At 47.6% G+C, this 17,374-nt stretch overlaps 1 protein-coding gene across 7 annotated transcripts in view; it reads left to right on the top strand.

Annotated features, from left to right (window-relative positions):
• Window positions 1–3,660: 3,660 nt before the first annotated feature.
• The window catches only part of LOC141154831 (PABIR family member 2-like), a 31,998-nt gene continuing 18,284 nt past the window's right edge, over window positions 3,661–17,374 (top strand). For 4 of the 7 annotated variants that reach the window (XM_073641305.1, XM_073641308.1, XM_073641306.1 and 1 more), the window contains exons 1-5: window positions 3,662–4,091; window positions 6,500–6,578; window positions 8,675–8,731; window positions 8,969–9,012; window positions 9,124–9,178. In XM_073641305.1, the coding sequence (XP_073497406.1) occupies window positions 3,997–4,091; window positions 6,500–6,578; window positions 8,675–8,731; window positions 8,969–9,012; window positions 9,124–9,178 (330 nt within the window). In that variant the 5' untranslated portion in view covers window positions 3,662–3,996. Of the gene's footprint in view, window positions 4,092–6,499; window positions 6,579–8,674; window positions 8,732–8,968; window positions 9,013–9,123; window positions 9,179–17,374 lie in introns of all 7 variants that reach the window. The other 3 variants (XM_073641307.1, XM_073641312.1, XM_073641309.1) reach the window with 1 other exon arrangement.

The following is a 17,374-nucleotide window of genomic DNA, read 5'->3' on the forward strand; positions in this document are numbered from 1 at the left end:
TGAGGGGCAGTGCAGTGTACAGTACAAGAGTATATAGGTATATAGTGAGGTGAGAGGCGGTGCAGTGTACAGTACAGCGGTATATAGTGAGGTGAGGGGCGGTGTAGTGTACAGTACAGCGGTATATAGTGAGGTGAGGGGTGGTGTAGTGTACAGTACAGCGGTATATAGTGAGGTGAGGGGTGGTGCAGTGTACAGTACAGCGGTATATAGTGAGGTGAGGGGCGGTGTAGTGTACAGTACAGCGGTATATAGTGAGGTGAGGGGCAGTGCAGTGTACAGTACAGGGGTATATAGGTATATAGTGAGGTGAGGGGCGGTGTAGTGTATAGTACAGCGGTATATAGTGAGGTGAGGGGTGGTGCAGTGTACAGTACAGCGGTATATAGTGAGGTGAGGGGCAGTGCAGTGTACAGTACAGGGGTATATAGTGAGGTGAGGGGCGGTGCAGTGTACAGTACAGCGGTATATAGTGAGGTGAGGGGCGGTGCAGTGTACAGTACAGCGGTATATAGTGAGGTGAGGGGCGGTGTAGTGTACAGTACAGCGGTATATAGTGAGGTGAGGGGTGGTGCAGTGTACAGTACAGCGGTATATAGTGAGGTGAGGGGCGGTGTAGTGTACAGTACAGCGGTATATAGTGAGGTGAGGGGTGGTGCAGTGTAAAGTACAGCGGTATATAGTGAGGTGAGGGGTGGTGCAGTGTACAGTACAGCGGTATATAGTGAGGTGAGGGGCGGTGTAGTGTACAGTACAGCGGTATATAGTGAGGTGAGGGGTGGTGCAGTGTACAGTACAGCGGTATATAGTGAGGTGAGGGGTGGTGCAGTGTACAGTACAGCGGTATATAGTGAGGTGAGGGGCGGTGTAGTGTACAGTACAGCGGTATATAGTGAGGTGAGGGGTGGTGCAGTGTACAGTACAGCGGTATATAGTGAGGTGAGGGGGCGGTGCAGTGTACAGTACAGGGGTATATAGTGAGGTGAGGGGCGGTGCAGTGTACAGTACAGCGGTATATAGTGAGGTGAGGGGGCGGTGCAGTGTACAGTACAGGGGTATATAGTGAGGTGAGGGGCGGTGCAGTGTACAGTACAGCGGTATATAGTGAGGTGAGGGGTGGTGCAGTGTACAGTACAGGGGTATATAGTGAGGTGAGGGGTGGTGTAGTGTACAGTACGCGGTATATAGTGAGGTGAGGGGGCGGTGCAGTGTACAGTACAGGGGTATATAGTGAGGTGAGGGGGCGGTGCAGTGTACAGTACAGGGGTATATAGTGAGGTGAGGGGTGGTGTAGTGTACAGTACAGGGGTATATAGTGAGGTGAGGGGTGGTGTAGTGTACAGTACAGCGGTATATAGTGAGGTGAGGGGGCAGTGCAGTGTACAGTACAGGGGTATATAGTGAGGTGAGGGGGCAGTGCAGTGTACAGTACAGCGGTATATAGTGAGGTGAGGGGCGGTGCAGTGTACAGTACAGAGGTATATAGTGAGGTGAGGGGCGGTGCAGTGTACAGTACAGCGGTATATAGTGAGGTGAGGGGCGGTGCAGTGTACAGTACAGCGGTATATAGTGAGGTGAGGGGCGGTACAGTGTACAGTACAGAGGTATATAGTGAGGTGAGGGGCGGTGCAGTGTACAGTACAGCGGTATATAGTGAGGTGAGGGGCGGTACAGTGTACAGTACAGAGGTATATAGTGAGGTGAGGGGCGGTGCAGTGTACAGTACAGGAGTATATAGTGAGGTGAGGGGCGGTGCAGTGTACAGTACAGCGGTATATAGTGAGGTGAGGGGGCGGTGCAGTGTACAGTACAGGGGTATATAGTGAGGTGAGGGGTGGTGCAGTGTACAGTACAGCGGTATATAGTGAGGTGAGGGGCGGTGCAGTGTACAGTACAGCGGTATATAGTGAGGTGAGGGGCGGTGTAGTGTACAGTACAGCGGTATATAGTGAGGTGAGGGGTGGTGCAGTGTACAGTACAGCGGTATATAGTGAGGTGAGGGGGCGGTGCAGTGTACAGTACAGGGGTATATAGTGAGGTGAGGGGCGGTGCAGTGTACAGTACAGCGGTATATAGTGAGGTGAGGGGTGGTGCAGTGTACAGTACAGGGGTATATAGTGAGGTGAGGGGTGGTGCAGTGTACAGTACAGGGGTATATAGTGAGGTGAGGGGTGGTGTAGTGTACAGTACGCGGTATATAGTGAGGTGAGGGGGCGGTGCAGTGTACAGTACAGGGGTATATAGTGAGGTGAGGGGTGGTGTAGTGTACAGTACAGCGGTATATAGTGAGGTGAGGGGGCAGTGCAGTGTACAGTACAGGGGTATATAGTGAGGTGAGGGGGCAGTGCAGTGTACAGTACAGCGGTATATAGTGAGGTGAGGGGCGGTGCAGTGTACAGTACAGCGGTATATAGTGAGGTGAGGGGCGGTGCAGTGTACAGTACAGCGGTATATAGTGAGGTGAGGGGCGGTGCAGTGTACAGTACAGCGGTATATAGTGAGGTGAGGGGCGGTGCAGTGTACAGTACAGCGGTATATAGTGAGGTGAGGGGCGGTACAGTGTACAGTACAGCGGTATATAGTGAGGTGAGGGGCGGCGCAGTGTACAGTACAGAGGTATATAGTGAGGTGAGGGGCGGTGCAGTGTACAGTACAGGAGTATATAGTGAGGTGAGGGGCGGTGCAATGTACAGTACAGCGGTATATAGTGAGGTGAGGGGCGGTGCAGTGTACAGTACAGCGGTATATAGTGAGGTGAGGGGCGGTGCAGTGTACAGTACAGGAGTATATAGTGAGGTGAGGGGCGGTGCAGTGTACAGTACAGCGGTATATAGTGAGGTGAGGGGCGGTGCAGTGTACAGTACAGCGGTATATAGTGAGGTGAGGGGCGGTACAGTGTACAGTACAGCGGTATATAGTGAGGTGAGGGGCGGCGCAGTGTACAGTACAGAGGTATATAGTGAGGTGAGGGGCGGTGCAGTGTACAGTACAGGAGTATATAGTGAGGTGAGGGGCGGTGCAATGTACAGTACAGCGGTATATAGTGAGGTGAGGGGCGGTGCAGTGTACAGTACAGCGGTATATAGTGAGGTGAGGGGCGGTGCAGTGTACAGTACAGGAGTATATAGTGAGGTGAGGGGCGGTGCAGTGTACAGTACAGCGGTATATAGTGAGGTGAGGGGCGGTGCAGTGTACAGTACAGCGGTATATAGTGAGGTGAGGGGCGGTGCAGTGTACAGTACAGCGGTATATAGTGAGGTGAGGTGCAGTGTACAGTACAGCGGTATATAGTGAGGTGAGGGGCGGTGCAGTGTACAGTACAGCGGTATATAGTGAGGTGAGGGGCGGTACAGTGTACAGTACAGCGGTATATAGTGAGGGGCGGTACAGTGTACAGTACAGCGGTATATAGTGAGGTGAGGGGAGGTACAGTGTACAGTACAGCGGTATATAGTGAGGTGAGGGGCGGTGCAGTGTACAGTACAGCGGTATATAGTGAGGTGAGGTGCAGTGTACAGTACAGCGGTATATAGTGAGGTGAGGGGCGGTGCAGTGTACAGTACAGCGGTATATAGTGAGGTGAGGGGCGGTACAGTGTACAGTACAGCGGTATATAGTGAGGTGAGGGGCGGTGCAGTGTACAGTACAGCGGTATATAGTGAGGTGAGGGGCGGTGCAGCGCAGTCTCCTCTGTAGCCTCAGATAGTCTCGTCAGTCTGGAGTCGGACATTACTACGCATGCGCAGGCGGCTGCCGTGTCTGGCTGGGCTCCGGTGATTGTACTGGGCCTGTGGTGTCCCGGGGTCTCGGCCTCACACTCGGCAGCAGGTGGGAGCGGGGAAGCGGCAGACAGCTCGTCTCCTGCACCGCCAGCATGGAGCCCTGAGCTCAGGGCACAGGGAGCCCCGGAGTCACTGCGGCCTGAGGCGGGAATGAGCCATTGAGGGACAGAGGGACCCGCACATCCCGGGGAGATCCGGGAGCAGCGCCGACATCATGGCTCAGGAGAAGATGGAGCTGGACGTGGTGGAGATCCCGGGGGACGGAGGCCTGAGGAGGTCCAATAGCGCCCCCCATATTAACGGGCTGAGGTGAGGGCCTTGTGCTGCGGGGCGGGGGGACTGGAGACTACTAAGGGGGCACAGAGGGGACTACTGGGGGTGGCGCAGGGGGAGGCCGGAGACTACTTGGGGGGCACAGGGGAAGCCTGGAGGCTACTTGGGGGGCACAGGGGAAGCCTGGAGGCTACTTGGGGGGCACAGGGGGAGGTCGGGGGATACGGAGTTGGGGTGGTCACACAGGGAGGCCGTTGTTTGGGGGTGGGTGTCACAGAGGGAGGCCAGGGGCGCAGGCAAAGTCTTAAAGGGGTTGTCCACTACTTATTACCCCCTCCCCAATGTATCTCCCCGGGACCCATAAGTGTTTTTGTAAATAACTTCTGTTGCAGTTACTGCCTGTGAGCGGCGCTATCACTGGCTGCTCACAGGCATCACGTGACCCCGGCTGCATCCAGCGCTGATGTCATGACAAGTCCAGGCTGCAGCCGAGGGACACTCTAACGCTTTCCACCAGTGGATGCTGGGCTATGGATGGGCTTACCCCGCACGTCACACCACCACGCGCTCTCCCTGTCCTCATTCATCGGGAAAGCGCGCGGTAGATGCTGGGTGTGACACGGGGGTAACCCCGCTCACAACCCAGCAGCCACCGCGGGGACCCCCGTGCTGAGTCACGCCTCACTTGTCGTGATGTCAGCGCGGTGTCACGTGATGACTGTGAGCGGCCACCGATAGTGCCACTCACAGGCAGAACCTGCAACAGAAGGTAATTACAAAGACACTTATGGGCCCTGGGGGGATACATTGGGGACATAATAAGTTGTGGCCAACTTCTTAGGCTGCCCATGATGCAGAAATTCTGCATATTTTTTCCGCTTCTCCCTGGCAGGAAAAACGCATTCGGATTTTACATGCGCTTTTCCAAGCGATTTTAGCATCACTTGGAAAGTGCTTGACAACTTGTTCACACTATATAAATCCATGCAACCGGCATGGATTTATAGTGGTGTGACCAAGTAATAGTTAAAAAAAAAAAAAAAGAATAAGAATTGTAAAAAATAAAGATTATACTCACCTTACGATGTCCTCCCGGTGTTTTCTCCGCTGCGTCCGGTGTCTTGAGCGGCTCGCGGTGTTGTGAAGGACCTGCGGTGATGTCATTGAGTCATGTGTCAGGTCACATGACTCAATGATGCCATGGCAGGCCCTTCACAACAACGCGACCCATACAGCAGATCAGACGGAGGGGAGAGGACATCGGAAGGTAAGTATAATCTTTATTTTTTATTTTAAATTCTTTTTTTTACAGGTACCATGGTACCCGGGTCTGGATGAGAGTCTCCTCTCCTCCAGACCCGGGTACCATCCGCACATTGAACCTCGTGATATCCGCATGTTCTGATGCAGTGATGCGGATGTCACACGGTCCAATGCAAGTCAATGGCGGCGATTACGCTGCGTATCCGCAAAATTAATGGACATGCTGCGTATTTTTCCGCAATGATAATCCGCAGCGGAAATTTCCGCAGCATGTGCATAGCACATGCGGATTATCATTGGGGACCATGGGGCACGTATCACCAAGCGTTTCTTAGGCGTTTTCGCTGCGGAAATTCCGCGGCAAAAACGCTTGAAAAACGCATAGTGGGCACGCAGCCTTAAAGATGCCCCCAGAGAATCCTGTGAGCCATGCCCTCTTGGTAAAGACCGTAAAACTTTACACTAAATAAAAAAGCCCTATATCGCTGGAACCCTATAACTGATTTAAAAACAAAAACTGAATCCTTGGGGCTGCAGTGGGAATACAATAAAAGCAAGAGCTTTGCATTTTGACCTGGTGACAAGTCGTCCTTTAAAGGGGTTGTCCAGGTTTGACATGAAAGTCTGCTGTCACTGTATGAGACAGCAGACTTGTGATTCCTGGCATCACGCATAGGGCGCGCTGTGTGGATTTTGCAACGCCGGGAGCGTTCTGACTAGACGTGCACAAGTGAATTGAGCAAAGCCGACAACTCTAGTTGGACTGTGGCTGGGGGTGTGCATGTCACATACTCGCAGTCTCTTAAACGCCCGCTCTCTGCATCAAAGAATCATTGCAGTGTGCATAGAGTGACCGCAGAAGTCATGCCAAACCTGGACAACCCCTTTAAAGGGGGACTTGTCACCAGATCAAAATGGAAAGCTCTTACTTTTATTGTATTCCCGCTGCAGCCCCGAGGATTCAGTTTTTGTTTTTAAAACGAAGGGTTCAAGAGATATACGACCCCTTTAACGCCAGAAGTTGGCACTGTCCTACTGCATTAAATTAGACGGCAATAGATCCTTCTGCTTTGTGGATACGAGGGGCCTAGCCGGGGGATCGGCTAATAGTATATCTCTACAGATGGCTGATCATGTACAGGATTATTTACATTGTGCCTTTTTTGTTCTACTTTCCACAGTGATCACTCCCAAGTGTTTCAACCCTACGTCGCCCGTGCTCGCAGAAACAGCACTACTGTGGTGAACCGCCAGACCGTGGTAAGAGCGGGTTGTTATCTGTAACCTATCCATTGCTGACCTTGTGTGTTACTTTCTGTAGTTTTTGGTTGGATGTGGAGCACCTGGTGTGCAAAGCTTCAGTCTTGATAAATGGGGGCCTTTTTGTAATGTAAATATAAGAAATCTTGCAGGGGTTGTCAAATACTTAACCCCTTACCAACATAGTCATGGCCAGAAGTGTTGTCACCCTTGAAATTGTTCCAGAAAGTTAAGTATTTATTTATTTTACTCACTTATAAAGTGTCATTAATTCCACAGAGCTTCACAGACATTATGGGCACTGCCCCCATTGGGGCTCACAATCTAAATTTCCTATCAGTATGACTTTGGAGTGTGGGAGGAAACTGGAGAATCCGGAGGAAACCCACACAAACATGGGGAGAACATACAAACTCCATGCAGATGTTGCCCTTGGTGGGATTTGAACCCAGGGCTGCAAGGCTGCAGTGCTAACCACCAAGCCACCGTGCTGCCTTCTCCTAGAAAATTATTGCAATTCCACATGTTTTGTTATTCACATGTTTATTTCCTTTGTGTGTATTGGAACAACACAAAAAGCAGAGAAAGTCAAATTGGACATCATTTCACACAAAACCACAAAAATGGGCCTGGCAAAATTGTTGGCACCTTTCCACAATTATGTTTAAACAACTTTGTTTCAAGCTGTGTGGGGAGCAGTTAACCTGTTAAATCCCGCTGTCCATCTCTGACGTGATCGCGAGGTGCCGATGGCTCCTGTGAAAGTCCGCGTTTAGGAGTGCGTCATTTTCAATTTCAACGCACTTGGAATTTTTTTCCCGCTTCCAGGGCATCACATGATAAAATGGTGTCATTCAAAAGGACAACTAGTACCACAAAAAACATGCCCTCATCCACCAAATTGACAGAAACAAAAACTGAAAATGGCCACTGCAACAAGTGGTTAATCCTCTTTTTAATGGCCCAAGGGTGATGGAAAATTGTTTGAAAAAACTGCTCACTTTCCAGGCTAGCATCGCAGCTGATGACAACCATTGCTCGTGGTTTCATCCCTTTGTTGCAGTGAATAAGACACCTGTTTGCTGAACCCCCACCCCTCCAGCATCCCCCAAAAATTACAGGTAACTGGTATGTAAAAAAAAAAAAAAAAAAAAAGTAAAATCAAGCATGCTTGCTGTATTCCCCTCTGTGTATCAGTACCCAGCCGCTTTGGTGGTCTGCACCAGACCTGTACTGGACTGATTGGTTACTGCAGTCAGGTGACTGTAATGGTGGGCCGTTCTTGTCATTTGACCACTTCAGCAAATTCCTGACCTCTGCAGAATTCCATTGCATATGTTCCCGGCGACTACACTGCATCCACGAGGGTTATAGCAGGTGATTATGCTTGATTGTATTATACTTAATAGCTCCTTGTCTTTGATTATTTTGGGGGTAGGCAACCACTTTAAGTCCCATTCTGGACTTTTTTTTTTATTTGTATTTATTTATAAATTAATTTCACCATCAGTTAGGTATCATTAATGTATGTTCCATGTGTGTAGGGAATGCTTACTGGTGACTGTCTTCTGTGGTTTCCAGTGCTGATCCGGTCCCTCTCCGCCATCTTGTAAGTAGAGGAGGGGGTGTCCCAGCAGTGCGATGTTGCGGGCCCGGTGTCGGCGGTGAGGCAGAGTAGAGTGCATTGCATGGAGCAGGGCCCTCAGGAAGTCGCCAGTGTGCCCGCAGCTTGGCCACACTTCTGCCTCCGCCAGTGGCTTCCTGAGGAGGGAGCCCTGCTCCACCATCGCCGCTACCCCCCGGTAAGCCTGCATTCGGCCTATAAGATGTACCCCCCCCCCCCATTTTCCTCCCAAATTTGGTGGAGGGGAAAGTGTGTCTTATAGTCTGAAAAATACAGTAAGTCACAACTGTGGTCACGTGATCCAGAAGAGAAGTGGAGTTGCACTGGAAACTGCAGAGGATGTCGGGCAGTAAGTACTTTACTACACACACAGAATATACATCACTGATACCTAACTGATGGTGAAATGCAAAGTGGTACCTTCAAGCGTTGTGTGATATTTCACTAATCTATGTCAATTCTCTCCGCTCAGGTGCCGTCATCCTCTCCTGTGCGCATTCCAAGCAGCAGACTTCACCAGCTGAAAAGGGTAATTTTACCTTTAATTCAAAGTACAAAAGATATTCTTCTTACATCTGTGCATCCTTCATTGTCTGTGGGGCTGACAGAGATGGCAAAGGGCTGTAGTTACCCCCCAATTTAAAACAATCTCCCATGAGATTTAAAAAAATAATAAAAATAAATAAAAGTTAGAAATATGTCTGCAATCATTTAGTGCGAAACCTGTAATCCATACATGGCTGACTTGCATCATTTCTTCATAAAGGAAGAAGGCGTCGATTTAATGAATCGAGAAACGGCTCGTGAGCGGTAAGTTGGCATAAACGCTTGATAATCTAACTTCGTGCTCATTTTTGTGCCACTTGTTTGTTTTGATCAAAATCAGCTAATTTACAGAGGTAATACTTTTTCATTTATTAGTGAAGTGCAGACGGCAATGCAGATGAGCTTATCCTGGGAGGAAAGCTTTACCCTGGTAGGCACTTATTTCTCTATGTATACTTTCTTCTGCTTTTGAATGTGCGCCTTTGGTTACTGAGAGATTACATATTTACGGCGTCCAAAAACATAATATAAACCACAAATTAGATTTAAAGGTGTTGTATAACTAAATGCATCTCTGGAATCATCCGTGTCATTACTTTAAAGAGTAACAATCTTTTTATTTAAATCAATTGTACATGTGAAACTAAGTAACTCTGTAATATTTCTTTTTAGAGAAATCTGCTTTTTTCTCCGACAGGACTGATCATTCATTGTCAAAATTCTCAATTTACAGGTAATATCTGTATTCAGTGCCAACGGAACGGATTTTCCCGTTACTGAGATGGGAGATACTGGTAAGATTCTGTTTAGACTGGGAGGAGGAGGAGGAGCTGCTTTGCTTCTAGCTCCTCCCTCCTCCCGCGACATAGGAAATGACAGTTGCTACCGATAGAATCTTCATCTCAGTAATTTTATAAATCTGTCTTCACTAAATACAAATTGTAGCCAAGAATTGAGAATTTTGAGAATGACAGATCAGTTGAGGAGGAGAAAAAAAATGGATTTATTTGAAATTAAAATATATTTCAAAGTAACTTATTTTCACTTGTACTATCGATTAATAAAGTGAAAATTAAAACGATGGTCACTCTAACGATATTGATGCAAAATAATGCCACTCTCCCGCACACTTTTCATTTATCGTGACACCCATCCATCAATCCTTCTATTTTGCATGTACTTCACATGCTGTTTTTCCTCTCATTACCTTGTAGTATTTGACTCATTACTGTACGATCAATACACCACAGGAGCAGGGGATGCTACTGAGCAGGTGCATTCACCACTGAAGGGTGACCTGCCCTCCAACCATAGGAGAAATAGCATTGGGCTCTATTACAGAGGGAAATTTAATTTGCATGCAAACCAACACATTATTATTAATTCAAGTATATTGCAAATAGACTTCTTTGCACATACTCTATTGATTTTTGATCACCACTTTTTGTGAGACCCATTTAACCTACACAATAGTGTAGTCATCATATGGTGACTAGTGATGGGCGAGTACTAAAATGCTCGGGTGCTCGATGCTCGGGTTGAGCACATTGGAATATCATAGAATCATAGAATGGTAGAGTTGGAAGGGACCTCCTGGGTCATCTGGTCCAACCCCCTGCTTAAAGCAGGATTCACTAGATCATCTCAGACAGATGTCTGTCCAGCCTCTGTTTGAAGACGTCCATTGAAGGGGAACTCACCACCTCTCGTGGCAGCCTGTTCCACTCATTAATCACCCTAACTGTCAAAAAGTTTTTTCTAATATCTAATCTGTGTCTCCTCCCATTTAGTTTCATCCCATTGCTTCTAGTCTTTCCTTGTGCAAATGAGAATAAAGATGATCCTTCTACAATGTGACAGCCCTTGACATATTTGTAGACAGCTATTAAGTCTCCTCTCAGTCTTCTTTTTTGCAAGCTAAACATTCCCAAATCCTGCAACCGTTCCTCATAGGACATGGTTTGCAGACCAGTCACCATTCTGGTCGCTCTTCTCTGAACTTGCTCCAGTTTGTCTATGTCTTTTTTAAAATGTGGTGCCCAAAACTGTACACAGTATTCCAGATGAGGTCTGACCAAAGAGGAGTAAAGACCGATAATGACTTCACGTGATCTAGACTGTATGCTTCTGTTAATACATCCCAGAATTGTATTTGCCTTTTTTGCTGCTGCATCACACTGTTGACTCATGTTCAGTCTATGATCTATTAGTATACCTAAGTCTTTTTCACATTTACTGTTGCTTAGCTCTATTCCTCCCATTCTGTATATGCTTTTTTCATTTTTATTGCCCAGATGTAGTACTTTGCATTTTTCCCTGTTAAAAACCATTCTGTTGGTTGCTGCCCACTGCTCCAGTTTATTTAGGTCTTTTTGAATCCTCTCTCTCTCTTCTCTAGTATTAGCTATCCCTCCTAGCTTTGTGTCATCAGCAAATTTAATCAGTTTACCCTCAATTCCTTCATCTAAATCATTGATAAAGATGTTGAACAATACAGGTCCCAGGACGGAGCCCTGTGGTACCCCACTTGAGACATTCATCCAGCTGGATGTGAAGCCATTTACAACCACCCTTTGAGTCCGATCACTAAGCCAGTTATGAATCCACCTAACAGTTGCCTGGTCCATTGCATACTTGGTCATTTTTTCAATAAGGATGATGTGAGATACTTTGTCAAATGCTTTGCTGAAGTCAAGATATACTATATCTACAGCATTTCCCTGATCCACCCAGTCAGTGATTCTGTCATAGAAGGAAATTAAGTTAGTCTGACATGACTTGTTAGTTACAAACCCATGCTGACTCTGGTTAATCACTTCATTCTTATCCATGTACTTACATACATGTTGTTTAATAATTTGTTCAAAGATCTTTCCTGGTATAGAAGTCAGACTCACCGGCCTATAGTTCCCTGGGTCCACCTTCTTCCCCTTTTTGAAGATAGGAACAACATTTGCTCTTCTCCAGTCTTCTGGGACTTCTCCTGTTCTCCAAGAATTTTCAAAGATTATGGAGAGTGGTTCTAAAATTTCTTCTACAATCTCCTTCAGTACTCTGGGGTGTAATTCATCTGGACCTGGAGACTTGAACTCATTTATGTTAGCTAAATATTCCCTCACAATCTTTCTGTTTACAGATAACTTGGATTCCTCTATTCCTTTAAAAGGACAGTGAAGATCAGTTGATGTTACATTTTCTTTCTGAAAGAAAACAGATGCAAAATAGGAATTAAAAAGTTCGGCCTTCTCAACATCCTCTCTTACCATTTCTCCATTTTCATCCTGTAAAAATCCTATAGCATCTTTGACTTTTCTTTTACTTTTGACATACCCCCAAAATCCTTTTTTATTGCTTTTGACATCTCTTGCAAGCCTTAATTCATTGTCAGCTTTAGCTAACCTGATACGTGCCCTGCAGGATCTGCAGACTGCATTATAATCTTCTTTAGATATGCCTCCCTCTTTCCATTTAATAAACATTTCTTTCTTTCTTTTTAGCATGTGTTTAAGTTCTGTGTTCATCCATCCTGGTTTCCTTAAATGCTTCCCATTCTTCCTACTTTTCGGGATTGTTAACGATTGTGCTTTGAGAATCTCATTTTTTAAAAATTTCCCATCCTTCCTGGACATTTTTGTCCTTAAGGACATCCAGCCATTGGATCCCTCCTATTCTCTTTCTGAGTCTCTTAAAATCTGCCTTTCTAAAATCTAACCTTGAAGTTTGAGTCTTCACATGTCTTCCTCCTCTAGTTATCCAAAATTCTATAATAGCATGATCGCTGCCTCCTAGGGTCCCAGCCACCTTTACCTCCTCAACAATTTCCTCCCTGTTTATAAGGATTAGATCCAAAGTAGCAGATCCCCTTGTTTTCTCCCCTACCTTTTGGAAGATAAAGTTGTCAGCAAGAGAGGATAAGAATTTGCTTGACCTGTTAGTTTTACTTGAGAGAGATTCCCAACAAATGTCTGGATAGTTGAAATCTCCCATGACCACTACGTCATATTTTTTGGAGAACTTGGTCATTTGATACATAAAGAGTTCATCCATATCTTCAGCTTGCCCAGGTGGCCTGTAGTAAATGCCTACAATGGTGTCCTTTCCGTTGTTCTCTCCTTGTATTCTTACCCAAACAGAATGGGTACCCGAGCAACAAGCCCAATGTAAGTCTATGGGAAACTCAAGCGTTTTTCAGGCGGCTCCCCCCGGCAGTCTGCAGAGGGCCTAAAATTGCCCAAATTGATGGGAACAGTGCTCAAATGACATGGGGACAGCATGGGGAAGACCCCTGAAAGCATTTCTGACTCCCAGGTCACTGCTGTCAACAACATTGTCAGAGGTATTACGCCACTTTTACGGACTCACAATAAAACATACAAAACTAAAATGGATTTTCCTGGGAAATATGTTGAGGAACATCCTTTCCAGGGTAATGACTTGTATATAAGGCAAAATAAATAACCAAAAACAAAAATGCTCCTCCACACCTTGGGCTATGTTCACACATAGCGTTTTTGATGCGTTTTTGCATTGCTTTCAACCGTGACAAATGCATTCACCAGGAAATGTCATTTTAACATTTTACAACCTTATCTGGCCATGTGGTGTGTGACACATCCTGTTTTATTTATGATGGAAGGACTCTTTGTTTTTGCCTATCCAATGAATGCAAGGGTTGCCAAAAATTGGGAGGCACTCCAATGCCCCTTGGAAGAGACGTGGAGGAAAATGTTCCCATTAGAAAGGAGCGGGTCTCCTAGGGGGGGGGGGGGGGGGGGGTATACATGAACATACTGTATAAATTTTTTTTTTTTCCCACGGGCATCATAAACACCCTTTAAAAAAAATTACGTGGGTGTTGCATCACGGACCACGGTCACCCTGGTAATATGTTGGTGGAGGAGGACAAGAGCAAATAGCCAAAATCAGGAAGCGTATACCCATATGTGGGTGTGAAGAGGTGCATGGGAATACACCTCCCAAAAAAAGACACTGGATTTGAGTTGGTTACGCTGCTATCATTTGGTGGTGTTGAGAAGTCTGGCCCAATCAAGCCCTTGTTCATTTTTATAAGAGTCAGCCTGTCAGCATTTTCAGTTGACAGGCGGATGCGCTTATCGGTTATAATTCCACCAGCGGCACTAAAAACCCGCTGTGATAAAACGCTGGCGGCAGGGCAGGCCAGGACCTCCAAGACGTAGAGAGCCAGTTCATGCCGCGTATCCAGCTTGGACACCCAATAATTATAAGGCACAGAGGAATCACAAAGGATCTTGGTACGGTCGGAAAGGTACTCCCTCAGCATCTTCCCAAACTTTGCACTCCTTGTGAGAGTACCACGCACCTCAGGGCCTGTGCGATGGGAGGGGCTGAGAAAACTGTCCCAGAACTTTGACAGTGTTCCGCTGCCTCTGCTGGATTGAAGTTGTGTCTCTCTTGCCTGTAGTCCTTGGTTGTCCAACGAACTGTGACCTCTGCCGCCAGCGTGTTCAGATGGGAATTTTTTTAACAGTTCTGCAACAAGGGCCTTCTGGTGCAGCCCCATTTTTGTAGACTTATCCGCCTCAGGAATAAGAAGAGATAGAAAGTTCTCCTTGTAGCGTGGGTCTAGAAGTGTCACCAACCAGTAATGACTGTCACCCAAAATTTTGAGAACGAGAGGGTCATGGGTAAAAGGCAGTGTAACATAGTCTGGCAAGCATGGCTGAGTTTAACAGTCTCCTCCTTCTCCTCTCTGTCCTCTGGCCATCCACGTTGAACAGACGGTATGACAGCTGTGCATGTAGTACCGTCTATAGCGCATGAAACTAGCTCCTGTTCTTCCTCGTCTTCCTCATTGTCACCCAATCCACGTTGGGTGGGTGGATGAGATGAGGCTGGGCTGTGTGTAATCACCCTGTATGGTTCCTTGCTCCATCTCATCGTGCGCCGCCTGCAATGCATCCTCTTTGATTGTGAGCAGAGAGCGTTTCAAAAGACAGAGAAGCGGGATGGTGACGCTAATTATGGTGTCATCGCCGCTCACCATCTTGGTGGAGTCCTCAAAGTTTTGGAGGATGGTACATATGTCTGACATCCATGTCCACTCCAACCCATGCTGCTACTCAACAACTGCCCTCTTCTGCTCAAAAATCCTTCCCAACATCTGCAGTGTAGAGTTTCAACGCGTGGGGACATCACATACCAGTCTGTGAGCCGGAAGCTGCAAACGCTGCTAAAACACTGCAAGGGCGGCGGAAGCTGTAGGTGACTTTCTAAAATGGGCACACAGGCGGCGTACTTTAACAAGCAGATCCGGCAGCTCCGGGTAGGATTTGAGAAATCGCTGAAACACGAGGTTAAGCACATGGGCCAGGCATGGTACGTGTGTGAGCTCGCCTTGCCTCAGAGCCGCCACCAGGTTCCAGCCATTGTCACAGATTACCATGCCTGGCTGTAGGTTCAGCGGTGTGAGCCACAGATCTGCCTCCTCTTTCAGAGCTGTCCACAGCTCTTCAGCATTGTGCGGTTTGTCACCTAAGCATATTAGCTTCAGCACAGCCTGTTGCCGCTTGGCCAAGGCAGTGCTTCCAGCTTGTGACTGATGTGGTCATTTTGGAGATGGTGGCTGAGGAGGAGGAGGTGCAGGAGCTGTAGACTCTGGGGGCAACCCTGATTGACCTAGGGCCCGCAATCCTTGGCGTCGGGAGGACGTGTCCCGTCCCAAGGTCCGACTGGGTCCTGGCTTCCACTATGTTAAGTCAGTGTGCCGTCAGCGAGATGCAAGTCAAATGAGTGCCTGCCAATGGTAGAAAAGTGTAACTACTAGTGTTGAGCGAGTATGTTCTGTCCGAGTATGCTCGGGCCGAGCTCCGAGTATTTATAGCTGCTCGGTGATATGGTTGAATCGCTCCCGTGTGCATGATTTGCAACTGTTTGACAACTTTATTACATGTGAGGAATGTGTAAGAAATAGACATTCCTCCCATGCAATAAAACTGTCGAACAGTTGCAAATCATGCACATGGGAGCGATTTAACCTTATCACCGAGCAGCCGTAAATACTCGGGGCTCGGCCCGAGCGTACTCGGCGAAAGGGTTAACAGAACGTACTCGCTCAACACTAGTAACTACCCAAGACAAGTCTATCCTCATTCATAACAGGGATTATATGGGATAGTAGCTAAGTACAGCCCACCTGCACACTGATCGAGATAATGGCAGATAGTAATGGATCGGTTACTAAGAATTGAGAGGGGATACCCGAGGAAGGGTGGTGGCCGAGGCATATGGAGACACACTGGTTAGGGACCGCACCTCTCTATTGAATCCACCCTCCCCAAACTAATTGAGGATGACAGCACATGTAGGCTTATCACCACATTCTCTAAAAGGGCACACGTGGTTCGCAAGATATTGCAGAAGCTTTGGCCTATTGTCCAGATGGATGAGGATATAGGCACAATGGTTAGTCCGAAGCCCCTGATCACTTACAAAAGGGGCAGATCCCTGAAGGACTGGCTAGTCCATAGCCACTACACTAGCCACCAGGGAGTTAGTTGGTTACAAAGTCCTATTAGGGGTAGCTTCAGATGCCGTGGATGCTTATCTTGTAAGGCAATGATGCAAAGTAAGAACTTTACAAGAAATGTCACCAGTGAGACTTTTGGCATAAAACACTTTATAAACTGCAGGTCCAAAGGGATAGTCTACAAGGCCACGTGTGTATGTGCCATTGAGTATGTAGCGAAAACGAAAAGAGAGCTCCAGGAGAAGGGTGGGCGAACATCAGCGAGATATTACCCTGAAAAGGGATACCCCCTTAGCTAGACATGTGAACACTGTACATCCTGATCATGCTGATGTGGTGCGATTCATGGGGATTGACAAAGTGACTGTCCCACCAAGCAGGGGGGGGGGGGGGGTTGGATTGGAACAAGCTGATCCTCCAAAGAGAGACAAAATGAGTGTGGGGAAAGCCGTCGCGGAGTGGGGGCGCCAATTGCGCAGGTCCTAGGATGCCAACCTCCACTGTCAGGTAGGGATCTGTTAGCTAGCACCTTACTAGGGACTGTCAGACCCCGCTCTCTTTTTCTGTCCGTCTCTACCCTTTTCCTTCCATTACACATTGCGGTCCCGGCATTGTCTCTCGCCCTGCCTCATGGGTCCCGTTCCTTCTAATGTTACTTCTCTTTGGGTGGGATGTGCGTTCATTATGCTAATGCCTCGTACCTGTTGACTTTATTGATTCTGTGGCGATCTCTTCTGCCATTAACCATATGGGGATTGTGTAGCGTTGTGTAAGCTTACTTCGCCGCATATGCTATGTAGCCGGAGCCCTGCTCCGTGATTTATTTCGGACTGATGCCCCTCCTGGCTAGAGTGATGTTGGGCACCCTTTAGTATCCTATTTTGGGGTCCTACTGATGTTACCATGTGGGTAGTGTTTATCCCACGTGATGCGATCACTCTTACCTCATGCACCTCATCTGGACTGCGTGCATCTCATGATGCGTGCACCGGATGTGACGCCTGCGTGTCACGGCCGGCACTTGCGTTCCACATACCGGATGTGAAGTGGCCGTAACTGGAAGTGACACGTCCGCGACAAGAGAGCGTGAGCCGAAATAAATAAGATGATGGGATTATC

This window comes from Phyllobates terribilis, unplaced genomic scaffold (assembly GCF_046119375.1).
Source record: "Phyllobates terribilis strain yellow unplaced genomic scaffold, ASM4611937v1 Scaffold_7__3_contigs__length_470593459, whole genome shotgun sequence".
In the NCBI taxonomy this organism is placed as follows: Eukaryota; Metazoa; Chordata; class Amphibia; order Anura; family Dendrobatidae; genus Phyllobates; species Phyllobates terribilis.